Here is a 23,932-nt window from a genome sequence, read left to right as displayed (position 1 = left end):
ACTGTATGTACACAGCTGATAGGCTTGGAAAATGCTCTAGTTCCTTTTAATCTCGGCCCAGAACAAGTAACATCTTTCAGTTTTTCCTAGGCTCAAATGAAACAATTGCCTTAAGTCCCACACATTTGTCTAAAAAGGTCAGTGAGGCACTTGTTCTACCCACACCACCTTCTTCTGCTCATCAGCAACAGCCATACGGACACAGCTGATGAGAGCATCAAGGTCACCCCAGGCATCAGGACCAATGGTGCAATAGAGGCAGGATACTGTCTCCAGCTGGGCCTCATCTTTCCGGGCATTCTCCAAAAGTTGTTCCTCAGTTGCTCCAAGGCGCTGAAGAGCTTTCCTGAAATTCAAGCCATTTGGTTATGGAAGTCAGAAATTGGAGCTCACCCACAAAGCTTGTGTGTGCGTGTGTGCGTGTGAAAACAAACACAAGCCAGAGAAGGAAAAGAGTTCCTAAATTATCTCAAAAGGAAAGGTTGAAGAATGATGGCCATGGGAGAAAGAACTGCCAGTATCAAGATATGGTAGATAAAAGCAAGTTATATGGTAGATGAAGTGATTTTGATGATCATGGTAGATGATGGTAGATGAAATGAATCACCTCCTTGATTAAAAGATAATTGGATGACAGCTGTGCCAGAGGGAAATGCAAGTCATCAAAGTAGCAGCACTCACTTGAATTTCTTGGCATTCTTCTCACCAATGGTGATGAGGATAATGATGGGATAAATGTCCATTGCCAGAAGTTCTTGCACACTCTCCAGGCCCAGGTCCAGCCAGGCATGCACGTTCTAGAGGTAGAGTGAGAAGTTTAAGTGCATGGATGCCACTGAACAATATTTGCAGTGTTAGTCCTAAGGGACATACATCCTATACATCCTAGTCCCTCACCTGAGATAACTGCATCTCTACCCAAGTACAACATCTGTTCTCACAACCTCTAATACCTTTTGCATTAACTGTTCCAGATCCCGTCGAGGTACACAAGAACTGACATTCAACTCTTTGTTTTCATGGAGAGTATCTGTACTCTGAGTCTCTGCAGGGGCAGGAAGGAAAAGAGTCAGATAGCATGGTTCTGAACAGTCCTAGAACCCAAACTACATCTCCTTTTTTTAAATGTCTTACAAGAAGTACTGTTTGGACACATGAGAGAATGAGCAAATACAGTATCAAGAAATATTCAATCTTCTAGAATAAGATAATTATTTGAACAGGAACTGGAAAAGTTTACTGTGAGCCAGTGCACTCTTCCAATTCCATCAGCTAGCCCAGAGTTTCTCCACCAGGGTTCCTTGAGAGGTCACGGGGGCTCCCTGGGAGATCACGATTTATTTTAAAAATTATTTCAAATTCAGGCAACTTCACATTAAAGAGGTAAGTTTCATTCTTTAGTTTAAGAACAGTGTTAATGCATATAGACAGGCCTACACATGAAACAAGTATGATAATTTTGTAACTTCTGGCCTATAATTGAGCCTGAATGTGCAGGGGTTCCCTGAGATCTGAAAAAATATTTCAAGGGTTCCTCCAGGGTCAGAAGATTGAGAAAGGCTGAGGGAGACATTTCAACTCACTTTGCTCTAAGCTCAGATGCTGAGTTTTCCATGGCTTAAACAATCAGTACCATGCAAAATTCCACCAAAGGCAACTGGCCCCTGTATACCTGATAAACATTTCTCAAAGCCACTGGACAGGCATAGCTTGTCAGCCAGGATCCTCCTCAAAAGTGCTGGCACCACAAGCACGGGACGCGGCCGCCCAGGTCTGCAGTGCCTGACAAAAGTGTATGGCATCAGACTGACATAACTCCTGGGATTGCCTAGAAGGGGACAGAGTAAAGCGGTCACAAAATAAATAGTTGTGGATTTCATCCACTGCTTGTTTTTTGCTCCCTAGCTATATTTTAAGAAAGCACATTTGAGGAAATTTATTGAATTGCCCCATTTCATATTCTCTGTGTGCAACAATCAACTTCAAGGTTCTTTAGAATTCCTGTCAGGAATATAAAAAACCCAGAAAAACAATAGCCGCAGTGGGCCTGTGATAAGTAACCTGGTTACTACAGCAAGATGGTTTTTCTAGAAAATGGTCTGGCTTCTAGAAAGTCTCAGAGACTTTTTTTTTTTGCAATATCCTTAGTTATTTCCAACAGATGCTTTATAGTGCAATCCTTGGCATGTGTACTTAAAAAAAAAGAAAAGAAAAGCTCCACTGTGTTAAATTTACCTAGATGAATATCTGTAGGTTGCAACCATGGTATTTCTCAACAACTACAAACAATTTCACATTAGTTGAACTTGCCTTTTGGTTTGCTTGAATCTGAGAAACTACATTCCATAGCTGACCAGAGTGGATTGATCCTGTTGTCTGTGCTCACAATACGCACCAACTTGGGTTGCAAATTGGAATTCTAAAGGCAAAAAGAAAGGTGTTATATCAAATCCAGAATGTATAATGCTGACCCAGGAGTTATGGTAGCAGTTGGCTGGGGAATTATCAGAGCTGAAGTTCGATGCATGTGGAGGTCACCATCTTGGGGCAGTTGTCTTAGAACAATGTCCCCAAGAGGGTTTTCATGCCAAGCCTTTGTTTCAAGTAATTATCACCCAGATGCCTTCCACATATGAGTATGAGTGCAGGTCCTGTGACAGTGCAGCATATCTGGAGCTCAGGGTTGGCCTATTGTGTTGTTAAGAGTTCTCAGTGCGACAGTTTTGGCTTACTACTATGATATAATCAGTGCAGGAGATGTGGGGGATGTGAGGTTGTGTACAACTTCCTACTGTCAGTTATATGCATGCTTGGGTGGGGGAGTTCTATGGGTGGTAATTAGTTTGCACATGAATGAAGTCTGGTTACATTTCTTTTATAGGTCCTTACATATGTCTCTTGACTGCAGCTTGGCTAGAATGCCATGCTTCAAAGAATTCTTTTGCATTTTTTGATAATTTTAAAATTGCTATTGTTTCCCAATTCAAGTTGTCTGTGTGGAGGATGATCAGTGATGTAGCATTGTATAGAGTTCCTCTTCCTCACCCCTATCTTGGTCCAGCTTGGTGGAAATGCATTTTTGTAGCTTGGTTTGCAGTCTGAATCAACTTGCAAATTTAACTTCCCAAAGCAGAGCATGGACGAAAGATTGCCTTATTACCTTGCGGGAAGCCATGCTCTTTTGGGCCAGTTCTTGAATGAGGGCAATGAGTTGCTGTTGTGCCCTATATCAAAGAAATGGAGACAGAAATGTGTAAAGCAGAAGAGAGTAGATATGCACCCCTCCATTAACCAGACAAGAATGTACTCCCTACTCCCTTCAGACCTGTTGAGATGATTATACTCACTGGAAGTAGTTGGGGATGGTGCCAGTATCCATGTCTTTCATGGTATAAGGATTCACGTGGCAAGCACTCCATTGGGTTTGGCCTTGATACACAGTGTCCGTGACATGCAGAATGTTATGGCATCCTACTGGGAGTTCCCCAGGACCCTGTCTCTCAAGGCACAGGTTGGATCGGATATAGAAAGAGTCACCAGATGTCACCAGCTTTGAGTTCAGGTCACTCAGTAGTTTCTTGTAACCTAGTAAGATGAAGTTGATTGGAAACTGTGAATCAAAGTAGCAATAGCACAGGCCAGGTGGGACGGAGGGTGAGTAAGCAAGAGCACAACAATTACTTCCCAAATGGGTCCTTTACATTCCATACTCATGTCCATGAGATACCAAGATTGGCTGAAGATATTTTGATGCCTAAGGCAGAGAAATCAAAAGAGTACATCTAGTGTTTCCAGTTTCCAATTAATCTTCTGGATTCAGGAACAAGAAACTGGAATTCCCAAAATCACATTATTCTGCCTTTTTCATAACATGCAACCAGAAGGCACTGTGCACTCTCAAAGCCATCCAATTGGCGCCAAAGCTGAGGACCTATTAGATTGGCCCTGATTGCTCCCTGCATAATGGTAGATCTGACAGTGGTATCTGTCGCACCAGCTTGGATGCTGGCAGCCCCTAGCACACAGTGTTCCTCAGGTCCCACGAGAAAGCCACCCCACCTTCCAAAAGCTACAGCCAGAATGGTAGAGGGCACCTCCTGGCTAGCATTCTCAATGCTTACTCTGGGTCATACTTTTTCCCATTTTCCTGATTTCTCAACTGATTTTTCTTGGGATTCAGAAAAACATATAAATGCTGGGAAGGAATTCCCACATGGAAACAATGAGTAGATCCTCCTTCATACTAATTAATGCAGCACAATCAATCTACCCCCCCCCCCATCTCAATTATTATTAAATCTTTTACATGAACTTCAGTGGTATAGTACAGGAAAGCTTCATGTTGTTTTCCAGTATGCCACTCTTAGGGGTACTCACAAATCTACTATTTGCCTTTCTTCATTGTAGGATCCCACTAGGAGGGAGAAATACCCAATCACCAGCATGCCTGAATCGTTCATTATGATTTTTGTATTTTGAAGCCATCATGTAGGCTGGAGATGGGTAATGTGAGCTGTCAACAAAGCCCAATTTCTGTTAGCTTTATGGTTTATCATGAGGCCTAATGGAAGTCACAGCTCAGCAACCTATAGAGAGACTGACATGGCCCATCTCTGAGGTAAGCAACTATCCTTACCCTCCATGTTGTGCTTCACAGACAAGCAACAAAATCCATTCACTCTTTCCAGGACCCAAAGAGCCTCCTCAAGAGTTGCATCTTCTAGGACCGCTTTGAAACCTGGTTCCATGACTCCATAATCCACCTATAAATTCAAAGCACTTGAAATGTTAATCAAAGGGACTCAGAAACAAATAAACAGATGGGGAGGTCAATCACTTGCAACCTGGCTCAGCTCGGAGAGAGGAAAGTCCTTTCCCATATTAATGATACTTTCACGGAAACTGTCAAAAGACCAAACAGCTTGACAGGGAAGGAGGTTCCACAATGGAGCTGGAAGCTGAGCTATAGAGCTTAGAGTGGAGTTGGATTCATTTTTATGGGACATATGATTCGCCGCTCAGTATAATCCCATTTTGACAATTTCTCAGCTACTGCCTTGAGATTAGTCCAGTTTGAATGTGTCAATAAGTCTAAATCCTTCATTATTTATGAACTATTATATTATTTATTATTTTATTTTTATCCCACCTTTTTTATATATAACAACTGCCCAGAGTCGCTCTTTGAGTGAGATGGGCGGTGACGAAATTTGAAATATAAATAAAACAAATAAATAAGGTGGTGAACGTAGCTAACCCTCCTGCCTCCTATTTTCCCCAAAACAGCAACCCTGTGAAGTGGGTCAGGCTGAGAGAGTCTGGCTGACATGCGAAACGTTACGATGCACTTTAACATTGAAACGATGAACATGACACTGGCTGGCCCAAAGTCACCCAGCCGGCTTTCATGACTAAGGGAGGCTTAGAACTCACAGTCTTCTGGTTTCTAGCCTGGAGCCTTCACCACTACACCAAACTGGCTCTCTTCTATTAGCACATGCTGGTGCATCCTGCCTAATCATTCCCACTTTGATCCCCTTAGAAGCAAGAACAGCAAAGCAAAACAATGAATTTCTTCCTGTGGGTTGCTTACTATGGTGTCTGAGCTGGGATTCATGGCCTTTGTGTGCCTAAGAAACCAAAGCTTGACTTAATAGAAAAGCAACAGTCAACCATTACATTTCAGAAATAAAGCTAAACAAACTATGGGAGGTGATTCCCTGGTTTGTTTAACCACTCACACTGGCAGAAAAAGCTATGCAAAAGCAGTTAAGCAGTATGTCTGTTCTTTAATAATAAACGAATTCTGGCTTACTTTACTTTCAAATAAATTAATTTGTTCCAAGCCAGTTGTAGAAATTCAACCCTGAAGGTAATCCAGTGTTGTGCCTGGATACATCCCACCCTGAACATTTTACCAACACTGCTCTGACTGGCTGAGTAGATTTTGAGCTTCCCAGAAGCTGTGATTCTAGCCCAACGAATGATAGCAAAGCTGTAGACCCAGACTAATCTTCCCCACCTGGGGCACCTGCTAGATGAGTGGACTTTAACTGTCTCAGAAATGGCCTCACTGGCAGGAGAATTCAAGGAACTAAAATCTATGCCTTCAGCAAAGTTTCGTTACCTTGTCGTGGTGCTGGAGCTTGAGCACCTCAATGATGCCATGAGCTAAACCGTGAAGGGCCACCCAAGACGGGAAGGTCATGACAGAGAGGTCAGACTAAATGCAATCCCTGGGGAAGGTAATGGCAACCCACCCCAGTATTCTTGCCGTGAAAACTAAATGGATCAGTACAACCAGAGATATGTTGGTATACCATTGGAAGATGAGACCCCCCAGGTCAGAAGATGGTCAAAATGCTACTGGGGAGGAACAGAGGATGAGTTCAACTAGCCCCAGACGTAATGACGCAGCTAGCTCAAAGCCGAAAGGACGGCTAGCGGCCGACGGTGCTGGTGGTGAACGGCGAATCCGATGTTCTAAGGATCAACACACCATTGGAACCTGGAATGTAAGATCTACGAGCCAGGGCAAATTGGATGTGGTTATTGGTGAGATGTCAAGATTAAAGATAGACATTTTGGGCATCAGTGAACTGAAATGGACTGGAATGGGCCACTTCACATCAAATGACCACCAGATCTACTACTGTGGACAAGAGGACCACAGAAGAAATGGAGTAGCCTTCATAATTAATAGTAAAGTGGCTAAAGTAGTGCTTGGATACAATCCAAAAAACGACAGAATGATCTCAGTTCAAATTCAGGGCAAGCCATCTAACATCACAGTGATCCAAATATACACCCCAACCACAGATGCTGAAGAAGCTGAAGTAGAGCAGTTCTATGAGGATCTGCAGCACCTACTGGACAACACACCTAAAAGAGATGTTATTTTCATCACGGGAGACTGGAATGCTAAGGTGGGCAGTCAAATGACACCTGGAATTACAGGTAAGCATGGCCTGGGTGAACAAAACGAAGCAGGACATAGGCTGATAGAATTTTGCCAAGACAACTCAATGTGCATAAAAAACACTCTCTTCCAGCAACCTAAGAGACGGCTTTATACATGGACTTCACCAGATGGACAACACCGAAATCAGATTGACTACATCCTTTGCAGCCAAAGGTGGCAGACATCTATACAGTCGGTAAAAACAAGACCTGGAGCTGACTGTAGTTCAGATCACGAACTTCTTCTTGCACAATTTAGGATCAGACTAAAGAGATTAGGGAAGACCCACAGATCAGCTAGATATGAGCTCACTAATACGCCTAAGGAATATGCAGTGGAGGTGAAGAATAGATTTAAGGGACTGGACTTAGTAGATAGGGTCCCAGAAGAACTATGGACAGAAGTCCGCAACATTGTCCAAGAGGCGGCAACGAAATACATCCCAAAGAAAGAGAAAACCAAGAAGGCAAAATGGCTGTCTGCTGAGACACTAGAAGTAGCCCAAGAAAGAAGGAAAGCAAAAGGCAACAGTGATAGGGGGAGATATGCCCAATTAAATGCAAAATTCCTGAGGTTAGCCAGAAGAGATAAGGAATTATTTTTAAACAAGCAATGCACGGAAGTGGAAGAAGACAATAGAATAGGAAGGACAAGAGACCTCTTCCAGAAAATTAGAAACATTGGAGGTAAATTCCAGGCAAAAATGGGTATGATCAAAAACAAAGATGGCAAGGACCTAACAGAAGAAGAAGAGATCAAGAAAAGGTGTCAAGAATATATGGAAGACCTGTATAGGAAGGATAACAATATTGGGGATAGCTTTGACGGTGTGGTCAGTGAGCTAGAGCCAGACATCCTGAAGAGTGAGGTTGAATGGGCCTTAAGAAGCATTGCTAATAACAAGGCGGCAGGAGATGACGGCATCCCAGCTGAACTGTTCAAAATCTTGCAAGATGATGCTGTCAAGGTAATGCATGCTATATGCCAGCAAATTTGGAAAACACAAGAATGGCCATCAGATTGGAAAAAATCAACTTATATCTCCATACCAAAAAAGGGAAACGCTAAAGAATGTTCAGACTATCGAACAGTGGCACTCATTTCACATGCCAGTAAGGTAATGCTCAAGATCCTGCAAGGTAGACTTCAGCAATTCATGGAGCGAGAATTGCCAGATGTACAAGCTGGGTTTAGAAAAGGCAGAGGAACTAGGGACCAAATTGCCAATATCCGCTGGATAATGGAAAAAGCCAGGGAGTTTCAGAAAAACATCTATTTCTGTTTTATTGACTATTCTAAAGCCTTTGACTGTGTGGACCATAACAAATTGTGGCAAGTTCTTCGCGGTATGAGGATACCAAGTCATCTTGTCTGCCTCCTGAAGAATCTGTATAACAACCAAGTAGCAACAGTAAGAACAGACCACGTAACAACGGACTGGTTTAAGATTGGGAAAGGAGTACGGCAGGGCTGTATACTATCACCCTACCTATTCAACTTGTACGCAGAACACATCATGCGACATGCTGGGCTTGAGGAATCCAAGGCTGGAGTTAAAATTGCTGGAAGAAACATTAACAATCTCAGATATGCAGATGATACCACTTTGATGGCTGAAAGTGAAGAGGAACTGAGGAGCCTTATGATGAAGGTGAAAGAAGAAAGTGCAAGAGCTGGCTTGCAGCTAAACCTGAAAAAAACCAAGATTATGGCAACCAGCTTGATTGATAACTGGCAAATAGAGGGAGAAAATGTAGAGGCAGTGAAAGACTTTGTATTTCTAGGTGCGAAGATTACTGCAGATGCTGACTGCAGTCAGGAAATCAGAAGACGCTTAATCCTTGGGAGAAGAGCAATGACAAATCTCAATAAAATAATTAAGAGCAGAGACATCACACTGACAACAAAGGTCCGCATAGTTAAAGCAATGGTGTTCCCCATAGTAACATATGGCTGCGAGAGCTGGACCATAAGGAAGGCTGAGAGAAGGAAGATCGATGCTTTTGAACTGTGGTGTTGGAGGAAAATTCTGAGAGTGCCTTGGACTGCAAGAAGATCAAACCAGTCCATCCTCCAGGAAATAAAGCCAGACTGCTCACTTGAGGGAATGATATTAAAGGCAAAACTGAAATATTTTGGCCACATAATGAGAAGACAGGACACCCTGGAGAAGATGCTGATGCTAGGGAGAGTGGAGGGCAAAAGGAAGAGGGGCCGACCAAGGGCAAGGTGGATGGATGGTATTCTAGAGGTGACGGACTCATCCCTGGGGGAGCTGGGGGTGCTGACGACCGACAGGAAGCTCTGGCGTGGGCTGGTACATGAGGTCACGAAGAGTCGGAAGCGACTAAATGAATAAACAACAACAAAATCTATGCAGCTGAAAGGTATCCAGACTGGGAAAGACTAACCCAGACAGAGGATGCCCAACAAGGCTTTCCAGTATGGGGGTCACTGTTTCCCAGCTCTTAAACTGCTGATGAATCGCTGGAGAACTGGATAATGGAATTTTATAGCAACCATGATCATTCTATGTTCTAATGCTCCCGGCATGCTGGAAGTACCTTCTTTCTTCCATCAGCACCATTTAGAACGCCTTGCTTTTTCTATTTTGTTTTCTCTCTCTGGCACTGATTGCATGTCAGCTAAAAAACCTTGGGCTCTTCCTTTAAACAGGGATGGGGACAGAGATGGGGCTAAAATGAGAAAAGTGCCCAAAGGGAAATATGTCATCTTTACACACACACACACACACATACACACACAACATGGAGTTTTTCCAGATGACCAACATTTTTGTTACCCTTCTAAAACACACTTGAGATTGATTCTGGCTGTTCGGATGATTTGCCCATTTATTCAGACAACCAAACACTGTGAGCCTGGTCCCTTTCTGACTCAGAACAGAGCACAGAGAACTGCCATAATCAGTGTTTGTTGCTGTCCTTTCAAACTGGACCATAATTGGCTGCCTTGTCCTGCCCCCTCTGATTCCATTAAGTCTGTGGCTAAAACAAATCCTTTCCCCTTTCCTCAAAACCAGAAAATAAAACAGCTACCATTCAACCTCTCCTAGTTCCATGTGTTGCTCAATGTTGTTGTTTATCCATTCAGTCGTATCTGATTCTCGGTCACTTTGTGGATCAAATGCTTTCCATGCCTTTCTATCTCTTACAGCTTCCTTTAGTTCCATCAAAGTCATTCCAGTGTCCCTTCTGATGGTGTCAAGCCACTGAGTCCTAGGGCGGCCCCTTCTTCTTTTACCACTGACCAATCCCAGCATAATTGTCTTTTCGAGTGAGTCAGCTCGCATAACATGACTGAAGTATGACAGTTTTTGTTAGGTGATCTTGGCTTCTGGGGATATTTTTGGTTTGACTCTGACTAGGACTTCCTTGTTGGTAATCTTCGCTGTCCATGAGATGCGTAGTAGTCGTCTCCAGCACCACAATTCGAAAGCATCTATCTTTCTCCTATCTGCCTTCCTCAAAGTCCAAGTTTCACAACCATACGTAGCTATTGGAAATATGATCGTATTAACTAGCCTGCATTTGGTTGGGAGGCTGATATTTATCCTTCCAGATGTTATTTATAGTGGTCATTGCTGTTCTTCCAAGCACTACACGTCTTCTGATCTCCAGGCTGCAGTCACCCTTTTGATCGATTTTAGAGCCAAGGAAGTTAAACTCCTTTACTGCTTCAATTACTTCGTTGTTGATCTTAACACTGACTTGCACGTTCTCTGCTGTTGTCATTATCTTTGTTTTCTTGGTGTTAGGGCACAATCCAAGTTTTTCACTTTCATCTTTGACTAGTAGGATTAGCCGTTCTAGACCTTTTTTACTTTCCACCAGCAGTGTTGTATCATCTGCATAACGAAGGTTGTTGAAGTTCCTACCGCCAATTTTTACCCCAATATTAGATTCATCCAGATGTGCCTTTCTCATAAACACTTCTGCATACATGTTGAATAATGAAGGTGATAGAATACAACCCTGACAAGTGCCTTTTCCAATGTACAGTTTATATTTCCAATGTTTTTCAATGTACAGTGTACTTTTTTATGATCATTTATCTAGTGTTTTGGGGGAAAATCCTACAGGTAATTTGAAGCAAAGCAGTACAAACAGAAGTAGATTACAAATATAACCCATCCATTAAAAACCTCCAAAAGCTAATTATCAGTGACTATGGTGGCAAGCTTACATTATCTTTCAACCCCTGTGACTTGTAATGCCGGCCTACCAGCAATTCTGCATCTGAACCCCTTTCCTTAACTTTGATAGAATCTCTCTATAAGAGAAGCCAACAAGATGTGATGTGGGGTGAAAAAAATAATCCTCTCCAATGGGAGAACAGGCTACCCTTTAAAGCACAAAGTAGCAATACATTGCAATTCAAACTGCGTTCATTGAACTGAAACTATGTTTCCTCATTCAATGAGGAAGCAGTGCTAATGCTGAGATACACCCAAATTGCAAAGCCCTGCTCAGGTGTGATCAGCAGCTGGTTCTGTTGCTCTAGTGCCAGGACTTCATCATCTGGTAGAGCCCACTGGCCCTTAGAGTTCTTGCAGAGACATAAAACATGACATACAGTGAAGATGTAGGAATGCCTTACCAGCACAATCTGCTGGCCTGGTGACAAAGACATCTCATCGGCAATAGATCCAGGAGTGACTCGATCAATGAAGATGCCAGTCTGGTTGCCCCCAGTGATGCTGATCTGCTCCAGCAAAGCATTAGCTTGGAAGGCAATCGTTGTGATACGGCTTGGGAAGCGCTGCGCAAGTCGTCGGCGCATGGGTGCACTAAGAAGAGAGCAAAGCAGACAGGATAAAGTCCATATAGGTTCTGGCGTCTCCCACTGGGGCATCTCTCCAGCTTTTTATACACTTTAGGTTGGCTCCTATGCTGGTCTTAACTGAGCAGAAACACTTATCTGTGGTATTCAATGTGCAGATTAAAACAAATTAAGATCAAGGAAAGCTATTATGGACTTGAAATGGTTGTTCCCTACTCTCTAGGCTCCCAAAATGCTCTACCACTCTAGCTTACTCTTGCTGTTTTATTCTTGTCTTTATTCCTGGGCTTGTGCACAAAAACTTGTTTGCAGCCATTTATCATTTTTTATTTTCTGAGAATGCCTAAAGGGCCAGAGTTAATCTTTAAACTAAAAGTGGAGCTTTGCTCTACTCTGCAGGATGTCAGCTTCCTATTCAAAATATTTAAATTAAAATAACTTTTAAAAATGTGGAGCAGGGGCAGAAAACCCAGCAGGTGCCTTGGCAATTGTAAATAGAAAACTTTAACACTTTCCTGCTATCTAGTGGCTATCCAGATTTTTGCTGCCCACTCTAGTTTTAAGTAATGTTGCAGTGCTCTGGCAGTTGTTCTGCTGTAAACCAAGCAAACAACGTATCTCTAATTTCTGTTGGACATGAACAGGCAACAGGCAAGAGAGTGGTGGATTGGCCTGTAGGCATGCTGTTCCTTAAACCAGGCTTATTAATTTGCAGAATGTAGCAGCAATGGAAGGGTATGTAGGAGACCCGGATAAATGACCATCTCTCTGCCACGCATTAGTAGCCAGTAAAGGCCACCCAAGTAATGCTCTGAAACCATGCCTCAAAAGATCAGAGGAAATAACCAGAATACAAAGTCACTTTCAAGACCCTCACATTTTGCCCGAGAGACTCCTTCTGTGAGCATGTTCACATATGTACCATAGCAGACCACTGATTCTGAATTATTCTTAAATAGAAGTAATTATGTCCATAGAATCACACACTTTTTTGCCTGAATAAAAGTTTACTTATACCTCTCTCTGTCACAGTTGCCTTCTATAGATTCCTTGGCTAACGTTCACAGTTTGTCCTTGAGTTACTTCTCACACTGACTGGTATGACAGTTGTCAAAGCAGTGGATAGATACAGACTGCCTCTCTTCATAAAAAAGGCAAGCTTCCGGCCTCCTACATGAAAAAAAGTGGGAGGAAACAGACAAAAGTTTGCCTCCCTGAATTGCCTTTATATTAGTGTCTCACTTGACAGTAGGATACTTGCTGGAACCCTTGTCTTGTAATAACCTTTCTTCCAATCAGTCCTATTTATCAGAGCTCTTAGACTCTTGCATCTTTCCAGTCTAGATTGCCAGGTAGGAAGTCTGGCAGCCAGAACCTTCTTTCCATTATCTCACCTCACATTCCTTGTCTTTGGGCCTGTCAATACCTGTAAGGTATTACAAAATAAACAAAACCCTACAGCCTGGAGCTTTATATTTACCTCTCAGAGATGCAAGGGTCTACGTGGAGCCAAAGGGAAGAGCCATCTGTAACAAAGAAACATTGGAACACATGACAGCAAAGCGATCACTGGTTGCTTTCTAACCCAGGCCCTGCTGAAATCAGGCAAAACTCCCCCTATGACTGGTAAATAATCTTCAGCACATGCTCATTGTATTTCCCTTGACTTGCTGGATATGGATTCCCATATTTTCTCTCCTCATGGAGGAAAAATAGGGGGAGGGAAGGTGAACGTGGTTTTCAAGAGCAAATCTGGAAAGACGTTTTCCATATTATGGGGGATTATAGTAGAAAGACAAGAAAACGAAAAATACAGGATTTCCAGGCAGATTCTCTTTACTTTCTGCATACACGTACATATTATGTAATGTTTATATACTGTACATTAAATTCTTGAGAATAATCCAGCTAAAGTTCATTTCCCCTTATTTCAGGTGAAAGCAGGCAACCTCTGCTTTCTCAGCTAAGCACTACCTCTTTCTGTATGCGCAAATTAAACTGGAATCTCTACTTGTCTTCAGATTCTTCCCCCCGCACTGCTTTAGGGACTATTCCTGAACCAGCAGGAGCTATTTTTATGCTGATAGGTTTTTCAGCCCCTAATATTTTTTCTCCCTTCTGTCATGAAGCATTGGAATCAGAAATTAACAGAGCAAGAAAGGAAGGGCAATATAGGTTTATTAATATCCCAGGGTTATTTGCTCCTTACTGCTGGAATCAAAATGCCAGAAAAGAAGAAGCATGGCTCATTCCTGACAATCTCACACCACCTGGATATGTTTCTACTTTCTGGTTTACTTTCATATACCGTATTGTGAAAGAAGTACTGCAAAGGTTTTAGTTGCTCTTGTTATTTTCTTCTGTGAGTGCCGAATGATTCTCTTCTCTATTGTTTTCAGCGGAGGAGCATATTCCAATCGCCCTTGAAATCAGTGCTGTATTCTAAAAAGTGAAAACATTCCACACCTGGCAGGCAGTGCTTATTTTAATGCCAGCTGACTCTGTTGACCCCAAGTTTACGTGAAAAGGATTAATTGACACATACCACTCAGGAATCTTACATTCACAGCAACCTTTCCCAATTTTGGCCAAGCTCCTGGTTACAGGAGCTGAAGTCCAGGAGCTCTGGAAGGCACCAGGCTGATTTGTACCTTCTCTTTTTTTCTCTTCCACACAGATTTGAATCTGAACATCATAGTTAAAACTAATTCAGTGTCTTGCTGTGGTTTATATTTATATTTATATATTTAATTTGCCCTCACATTGTGTGGGCTTTTGCAAAGAGATCCTTTGAAGTGGCAGTGTTAGAATGTGTCTTGGACCAAAAAAGCAGGTGTACAAATACATGAATGAGGACACATCTTCCTTCTTCTTCCACAGGCTAGAAAATATAAGGAACGCGTTTCCCCTGTGGGAGACTCTTACCGTCTCTCCCCATTTCGTATTCAAAGGAGGGGTCCTTCACTCTCTCCTCAGTTGAGCTGAGAGAAAATTCCTCCTCCAAGAACTCCTGGGAACTGCTGTAGGAAGAGACACAAAGGAGAGGGAAACAACAGCTTGTGAATGGAAAAAGTGAAATCCATCAGATCAAAGCACTCCCTTCAGCCAGCAGCTTCCTTCCCCTCTGGGCATGTGTCTGGATGTCACTGTCATTGCTTTATTCTCTATTTATCTCTGTGTAGCGGCACTTCCACACAGCCACCAGCCTTGTCCCAGCACCTTCATAGTATCTGCAGGGTGCCACCAATGCTGAGCTCCAGGCACCACATTTCAGTGCCCAGTCAGTGCCCCTTCTAGTTACTAATAGGAGAACAACAACAACAAAAGCCCAGCAGCCAGCCAGTGCCTCTCCCTGTCCTCTGTACTTCTCTCACCAGTTTCTTTTTGCACTGAGGGGGGAAAGCGTTCTAAAAACTACCAGCTTGACTGGCTTCAAAAAAGGGTTGGACCAATTCATGAAAGTCATGGGGATCCATGGCTATTAGCTTTGATGACAGTGGGACTGCCTCTGAAGGCCATCTGCTGGGAGACTAGTGGGCTTCCTTGTGCAGTTGGTTGGCCACCATGAGAACAGGCTGCTGGACTAGGTGGGCCAGGGGTCCAATCCCACAGGGCAGTGCTTATGTTAATTCTGACCAGCGCTGACCCTTCGGTGCCACAGTGAAGCAGGGGGGTGGGGGAGAATGGCAAGGCATTATAGTGTCTTGCACCTAGTGGGTCCGAAGCAATTCCAGAAGCCAGGAGGCAGGACAAGGCAGGAGCTTTTGCCAGTGGAAAACAATCTATCCCATAGGACCAGAAGAAATACTACACAACTGTCTTCAGTTTTTCCTCAGGATCAGGAAGAGTTGAGGGGATATAAAAAATCTCTTTGGCTACCAGAGCCCTATGGAAGCCTCAAACATTATGGAGAGTGTGTGAATGTGGGTGTATATGTGTGTGACACCATTTGAAGAACTAAACATGTAGTCAGATACCAGTGCAACATTCAGGTGTGGAAATGAGCAAGCTGTCATTTTGTTTCCCTTACGTGTGAACAGAGCTAGGCCACTAAGAACATTCCACAAATAATATTTCTGACTAGTTCTTTAATGCTTTGAATCTGCCTTAGTGCTCCAGCCTGTGCTACTGAAGACAATAGAAGAGAACAGTTGATCTAGTTCACTGGATAAAGGATGCAATTTGGCCTCTTGAGGCAGATTTTAAAGTTCAAAAGATTATCATATCTGTTCCAGCCATGACCCAGGGGAATTCCTAGTCACATCCCCATATTACTTATATGATTGAATGTGTGTATGTGTGTGTGTGATTACCAGGGCCTGAAGGAGGAACTAGAGAGGATGTGGAAAGTGAAGGCCAAAGTGGTCCCAGTGGTGGTAGGGGCACTTGGGGCTGTGACCCCCAAGCTGGGAGGGTGGCTCTGACAGATCCCAGGAACAATATCAGAGCTCTCTGTCCAGAACAGCGCAGTGCTAGGAACAGCTAAGACACTGCGCAGAACCCTCAAACTCCCAGGCCTCTGGTAGAGGACCCGAGGTTGAGGAAGACACATACCACCCATAGGGGTGAGAAGGGATTTTTTTTTATAATCTACTGTATATCTATATCTCAGCTGAAATGAAAGCTTTAGAAATGTAACAGTCTTGCAAAGAACTGTTAACATTTAGACTGTTGTCAAGAAATAGCAATTCCATTTGCTTGATTACTGTCGACATTCTCCAATTTCCTCTACACCAAAAATGGGTATCCTACATTTTAAGAGTTGCATATAGCTCCCAAACAGCATTTGTGTGCCTCCACCTCTCTCAAACCCCTTCTGATTACATTGCAGTGAAATGAAATGTCAAGAAACATAGCATCATTGTATGTGGTTTTAGGACATTTTTAACATGTTAAACCCTTTCAAGATGAGGGAAAATACAAGAACAAAACTGGAAAATAACAGCCCTCCCACAGTGTATTCATCATCCACCATTACAAGGTTACCCACCTCTGGCTTAACCTGTCATAAACAATAGTTAAACATAGCTGAGATTAGAATAGGTTCATTTATGTCTACTGGAGCTAAACACCTGCATGATTGGAGGCTAGGTTTTGTTATACAGAATCCAATGGAACATGAAGACTTATAGGTGTGAGTTTTTACCCCTCAGCACTGTGAAAGACATACAAGGGAAACATTTGATCCCAGCACAGAAAGAACCTAGAAGTGTTCTTTGTCAGATCTGCAGACTCAATCTAGCACAAAATATGGGAAAACCTGACATAGTTACCTCCGAGGAAGGGAGCTGTCTTGCATGGCTCTTCTCTGTAGAGAAAGTTTACAAGGTGGGATTGGGCTGCATGATCGGAAACTGTCCATTTGCTCTTGACTTGACCAAGACTACAAAATAAAAGGACAGTCAGGCCATAAACACACTCCAATGTGACTGAACTCAAATTTCCCCATTCAGAGACATTCCCAAGTTTTCCATGTCCTAATAGAGTAAAGCTTTGCACAGTAAACCTTTGGGCAACTTCAGGAGCAGGCACATTCCATATCTCACCATCTCTCCCTCCCTCCCCATGACCTTGAAACTAAAGAAGATACAAAGGTGTGAGATGGGTGGAGCATTGAAATGCACACCTCTGATGTGCTCATGAAGCTGTCCTGGCTGTCTTCCCGGGGACAGATGGCATACATTCGTATTAGGCGCTGCTTTCTCCTTGGACAATGTTCCCTGGGTTCAGTGATGGCAGGCCCACTCCTTGGTGCCTAAGGAAATAGAAAGTGTCCCCTCAGAAGAATATCTTGGTTTACAAGACAGAGAAGAGTCTGTGAGTCTTACATGCCAAGTCACCAACAATATGCCGTGATTGTCAACAGATGGGCCCATAGATACTGGCTTCCACTGCCCATCATACCTTTGATCAACTGAGACTTTCACCTAGTGCTTTTTTGTAAGATAAACAGGTGTAGATTAAGGCCTTAACTGTACCCATGCCATATGAAGTGTTTCCTGCTAACAGTAAGGATACTATCAGATTTAACATATATTGGGCAGTATACCACAAGTGCAAGCAAAGCTCAGTTTTATCCCAAGCATGCTCATCCTATTCTGTCCTAGCTAGAATCTGTAATCTAGCCAGAATGTTGCAAGCCCATGTACCTTGCAAACCAACTAGGAGGTACACACAGTGTACTAACATCCCATATGATAAGAGTATGGTTCAATGTGTCATACAAAGGTAGAAAGAGAACAGTGTGATGGTCTGTGGGAATGACCTTGGGAGACAGGAGGAAGAGCTACAGACTAGACAATCATCATGCCAAAGGTATCTCACCCCACAGAAGCAGAAGGTACCCTCCCTAGTTTTCTAGAAAGTAAAAGGGCAGGAGGTGAGAGGTACTTTCAGACTTGAAAGATTCTGTTACTGTAACCTCACAATAAAGGTAGTGCTAGTATCCATGGTTGGTGCTTCTTGTCTGGACTACCTCAAAGGGCTGACAAACAGCTACTTAAAAAGGAATGAGATGGGGAAATTGAGAACCCTAAAGAAAATTCCAGTTATTCTATAATAACTACATTTTGCATTTTATGAAGCAGGCTTTCAAATAATAGGATGGTGCTTGGGGAATATTAGGATGGTACTTGGGAAGTATTGATTTATCCTTGGCTCTCCTCTGGCATGCATGTCTATTAAGACCAACCAGGATCATAACTCACAGTAAGCAATGAATCACCCATGCTTGCTCTTTTCCTGAGTTCACAAATTTCATTTGTAAGCTCGAAGACTTTACGGCGAAGTGAATCTTTCTCCAGGAGGCTTTGGGAAATTTCCATCTGAGCAGTGTCCCTGGCATTGTAGGCCTAAAGGAATTAGATAGAGGCACACTATATATGAAGGTTTTGGGAGAAAAAAGACAGAAATAAGCTACAGGCAACAACAAGCACATTTCTCACAGTAGTTAAAATGGCTCAAGTAATTAACTTAGGAATAATGAGAATCAACCCAAAGAACGGGGCATGTTGATCAAATACGATAGTCACCTCAATAATATTGGTTGTAGCATTGGACACACTGATCAGCTAGGAAGCTGCATGAAGCCTGGATTGCAAAGTATAAAATTTAAACGAAAACCTATTTAGTGGACCAAATTCTGCAAATGCAGAAGTACGGATGATTTTATGTAACACATTATTATGGGAAAGTTTCAGCAAACAGAATGAATGAGGTTATTACATAGCTCTAAGCTCATTTACATAGCTGATATTTTTGCATGACTAGATCTTAGCTGCCCATATAACTTCATAATTCACAAAAGTGCTGAGTTCTACCAGTGGACTTTTCATGGCACAAAGTGTTTAAGAGAGGATGTTGGTCATCACTGCAATGTTCATCAATTTTAAGATCCCTGCCAACCAGCCAGCCTCCCATCTTTTGGCAACCTGTTTGTCACTTTGATTGGGAAACTGTCATTCCATGTTAATCACATTTTCTAATACCTGATCTCTCTCTTTCTGTAGCTCATCTATTTGGGCCTGAAGGGCACTGATCTTCTCTTTGTAGATCTCACAGTCTACCTTCATCTTTTGACATTCAATTAAAGTATTTTCCTTTTCTTCCCAGCACTGCATAAAAACACAAATATAGCAAGATGAAAGTATATAGTCTTGGCATCATATTGTTTTCTATTTAGGGCACATAGCTCTTATCACACGTAATATTGGCAAGCCTTACAACAGCAGTAGCATAATGTGGCCCAAATTCCCTTTAACCCCCTGCTGTACTACAACCTGATGTCTGAGAACAAAGATGAAAACAGTTTGCCTACAGCCACCTAGCAAGCACAAGGCGACAATGATATTTAGGACTTTGGGATTGGTAGCTCAGGATGGTTAACTATTGTGGTTATAATGCTCTCTGTATGTAAAACCAACATTACAAAATATCTACTCTTCTTTAGCCCTTTTAGATCAGATCAGATCAGATCAGATTAACTCACTCACTGCACCTTTTCTGTTGTTTTTAAAACACTGAAGAAGGCTTGGTCTTGCAATTAACGTAATGCAAGTGTAGTACTTTTAATTTTCACGTGGTTGCCGCCATACACATAAGTGAGGAGAAGGTTTGGGACTGCCTCCTGGTCCCCAGTTATGTAGGGTAGGCACAAAGGAGAGCGGCAATCCCTGAAAGTATAGAAGCTGAGCTCTCCTAGGCACAAAAAGAGACTTTCTCCCTCCCTCTTGCACAGAAGCAGGTAACTTCAGGTAGCTCAGCATTCTCACCTGTTTGCGCTGATTCTCAGCAAGTGCTGCTTGCTCTCTCAGAGAGTGAATCCGATTCAGCAATTCCTGTTTGCCCTCCAGAGCATCATCAAGGTTTTGCTCTAGAATGTCTTTCTGCACCTGGGCAGGTAAGGTAGGCTCATTAGAGCAGCTTCTTCATCCCAACTCCTGTCCCATACCACACCTAGAAGGGGACAGGGGCCCCCATATGGAGGAGGCCCTCAGGCTAGGGCAATTGCCACCTAACTACAGCCTGAAAAGGACATTGTGCAGCTGTAGAAGACTTACACAAAAGCATGCTAAATGTTGACACAATGGGTTAAAAAAATTCCTTGGCCCCAAATTGTGCAAAAGTCTGTGGCTTACCTTTGCAAGAAGCTGCCCTTGGCCAAGCAAGCTCTGGACATATTACCTGCTGCAAACTTGTGTTTTTTTCACAAGTTACCTCCCCTGGCTTGTCCCAAAGAAGCCTAAAAATTGCAATTGGTGAAATTGCTAACTATTCTGTATTACAGATCTCTTATCCTCTTACTTGAAGTACAGTTCCTAGGGTTGTTAGGAAAGGACATGAACATAGTTGGCAATTTCTTTTACCACACTGAAAGTTTCCAGCTCCACCAGTGACTTGAGATGCTCGTTCTCTTCTCTCAGCTTTAAGAGCTCATCTATCTGCAGCTGTGTGCCCCCAGAAATCCTTGAGGATCTTTCCCTTTCATGGCATGATGACACCTGGGCTCGCTGTAATTCTTGCTTCATCAGGTAAAGCTACCATTGACAGGTACACAGAAAGGAAGAAGAAGCTGTGAGCAAGGCTGGTGGAACGGAAAAAGGAAGTTATCAGTTTGTGCAGTTCCCTCCAAACATCAATCCTGAGCTTCTGGCTTTAAGAATGTCGCTGAAATGCACAGCCCATTCAGCTGATGGGAATGGACCAAAATCAAGGATTCTGAGAAATAAGATGGGAGTAAATCCCAAGGTTTGCAGAAGTGCAGAACAATTTTTTAGGAAAAAATGATTAGAGAAAACTCCCAACCCAATAGCCCAAAGAAAATCAAGCACTGTTTGGTAGAAATTGGAAAAAATAGAAAAAGAAAATGGAAAACAAAACTTGGATGGGGAATGTTCAGTAGGTGGAGGGCATGGCTGGAAGGAACCCTGACTAGGAAGTGAGGAGGGACCACATCCACATTTTGTTGCAGATCCCACTACTAAACACTAAGTGGAAGTTGTCTTCTTCTACAGCCCAAGCATACCGATATCCAGAAAACACAGTTAAATGCAAGAAAGATCTGATTGATCACAGCACAGGAGGAAAAAGAAAAAAAAGGCAAATACTAAAGAAATCATAATAGCCAACTCTTCTATTCCCTAGTACCAATCTGACAACCAAACCAGACTCAGCTTGGTCAATAATACCCAAAAGTGCAGTTGAAATGTACAACCCCCCCCCCCCAGTATTTTCAGGAGTCAGACTGATTTTTTAATAATCTGTATTATCTTTCAGCAGATGGGTATTGAGGGATCTCTAGCTTAAATCAGCATAATCTGGTATCCTGCAAACGCCTCCCAAATTGGTATATCACTAACAGCCCATCAATTCTATCATTGTCTACTAGACGTGCGTTCCAGTCATTCAGAAGCTAGATTATCTTTTTTTGGTTTTCCATTTGTTTGTTGTGCTGCATCTTTCATCTTCATCAGCTGCAGTATCCATGGAAACAGGATTCTGAGCTAGATGGTCCATGTGAGCTAACGTTTCTTATATTCTATTGCACTTCCAAATAAAAGTGGGCAGGTACAGATGGCTGCAGGTTGCAAGCACAACCATTTGGGTGTTCTGTCAAGCATTTTGCCTACAGTCATCCTCCTGTCGACCAGCAAAATGCCATGGTAAGCTCCACAGATCACACCATCCACATTCCTCCTACCAACGGCACACAGGGCCTGCTAAATTATATCACAAACCCTGAAAAGCTCCATGCACCCTTCTCCTATCACACCTCTTCCTGCAAGCTTCGACAGCGGGTAATAGCCAGGTCCTTCTCTTGAAGGGCACTGCTGTAGCGCAAAGAGAGCCCATACAGTTCATCTTTAAGCTTGAGGGCCTCATGGAAGTGAGCACTGAGCTCCCTCTTCATACGGTTACACTCGGCCTCAATGCCCCGCAGGCTTTCAGCCTCAGCTTCCAGTCGTGCAGTGTTTTCCTTGAGTCTGCGGCAGTGTTGGAGCAGGGACACCTTCTGACGCTTCTCCTGGCTTAGCTCCTCTTGCAGGCTGCTAACTGCTTTGGCCAAGCATTCTGTCAGCTGGGAGCTTTCAATCAGATCTAGAGAAGAGGTGAAAACGCTTAGGCCTTCCTCAGTGTCCAGGCCTGAACACCATAAAGCTTCTACTTCAATCAGCAGCATTATAGCACTAAATAAGGTGTCAAAGGCTCAGCAATATTACATTTTTTTACTGCAAGCTGAGAGTATATTGTGCATGTATGGAGGGAGAATTGGTAGGTAAGGAAGAGATGCCATTCTGAATTATCTCCCTGGGGGACCAAATATTGAAAATCAAACGAGACTCAGATTGGTTAATCAACTCTCAGCATGCCACAATGTTCTCAATGGAGCTTACACTTTCATCTGTTTTGCCTAGAAAAACAACCCAGCTAAGAACTGGTGAAGTAGGAAGGATGGAAAAAGCTCACCACTAAAATTGTTGTGGTCTATGGAAGGCTCCAAGCCAGTAATGAGCACATAAATATCAGGGTTGTGAAGTTTCAGGCTTTCCAGAAAGGCAAGGGCCCCGTTTTTCCCACGGGATTTCAAGAGATCCAGCATGTGGCCTATAAGAGATCAAGAAGAGCAGTAGTGTAAAATAATGGGAAAAAGCCCAATTGGGGAAGAGCCTAAAGTTATCCAGGTAGAGAAACTTGGTGGACATATGCCATATAGTTCAGCCTTCCTCCAGAAATAACACTACTAATTTAGCAATAGTGTTTGAGCAAAATTGCTTGCAAATCTCCTTTGGTTCCACTAACAGGCACGTGTTATTCTGGCTTTTAAATACAGTATTACCAAATATGTCTTAACCTATAAGTAAAGGACAAGGTTGCCACTCAAGCTGGAACACTTCCCCATTTTCTTGTGATGGAGGAACACTATAAATCCCATATGTACTGTAATCTAGTTTATAGAATGGACCAGATTCCATAGGGCTCTACTACCTCTCCTGTTTCTTTCAGAGGGAAGAAATTTCTTTCCTTTCCTCTCTCCCTTCTCACCTCTGCCCCCCCAGATATTATCGATGCTACTGTTAGACAGACTGAGGTGGCCCGTTCTGGTAGCAAATTTTGGGTACTGGAAAGAAAAGCAAAATATTAATTTATATATTTTTACTACAATGCGATAGGAAGGACAACTGTGTGGAATTTATTGTCCCATGTTCCAAAATAACTTGGCTAGCTTTGGCTGCTATGCACCAGCCATGGCTTCTTTGTGCCCTTGACAGTGTAGTGCTGGAGCCAAGACAGTAGTCCCACTGAACATCACAACCCATTATAGCTCTTCCTGAATCCTCTAATGCTTTCCTCAGCAGTCCACCACATTACATATACCACGTTGTCATTAACATTACAATACCCAGACTACTTACCAACTCTCATGGCTCTATTTGTGAACTGGGGGCTGTGCAGTATTTCTTCCTCATCCAGTTGACCAAGCACCTTGGCCTGCCGTAAGTAGGGAGTAAGACGACTGGGGCAGACGCCCCGCACAATTCTGTAGCGATGGCCCTCCACCATCTCCCATAATCGTTCTTCATCCATATCACGGAGTTCTTGATCAACAAGGTTGGGATCATCTACTCCTGTCTCCACCATAATGGAAACCTAAAAGGACAACAGATGTTG

The 23,932-nt window shown here is 42.9% G+C and overlaps 1 protein-coding gene across 1 annotated transcript; it reads right to left on the bottom strand.

Annotated features, from left to right (window-relative positions):
* CARD14 (caspase recruitment domain family member 14) lies at window positions 1-23,907 on the bottom strand. Its single transcript, XM_063293370.1, is given in 20 exon segments — window positions 1-346; window positions 682-797; window positions 954-1,045; window positions 1,673-1,828; window positions 2,284-2,419; window positions 3,161-3,224; window positions 3,348-3,585; window positions 4,637-4,763; window positions 11,582-11,771; window positions 13,245-13,290; window positions 14,690-14,784; window positions 17,038-17,147; window positions 17,391-17,519; window positions 18,472-18,615; window positions 19,252-19,377; window positions 20,035-20,154; window positions 20,629-20,799; window positions 22,035-22,360; window positions 22,730-22,867; window positions 23,677-23,907. Coding segments are annotated over 20 exon segments (2,958 nt in total). The 5' UTR covers window positions 23,903-23,907; the 3' UTR covers window positions 1-138.
* Window positions 23,908-23,932: the final 25 nt, after the last annotated feature.

This window comes from Candoia aspera, chromosome 2 (genome assembly GCF_035149785.1).
Source record: "Candoia aspera isolate rCanAsp1 chromosome 2, rCanAsp1.hap2, whole genome shotgun sequence".
NCBI lineage: Eukaryota > Metazoa > Chordata > Lepidosauria > Squamata > Boidae > Candoia > Candoia aspera.
Note: the sequence above shows the minus strand (reverse complement) of the source record. Positions and strands in the feature narration are given on the sequence as shown.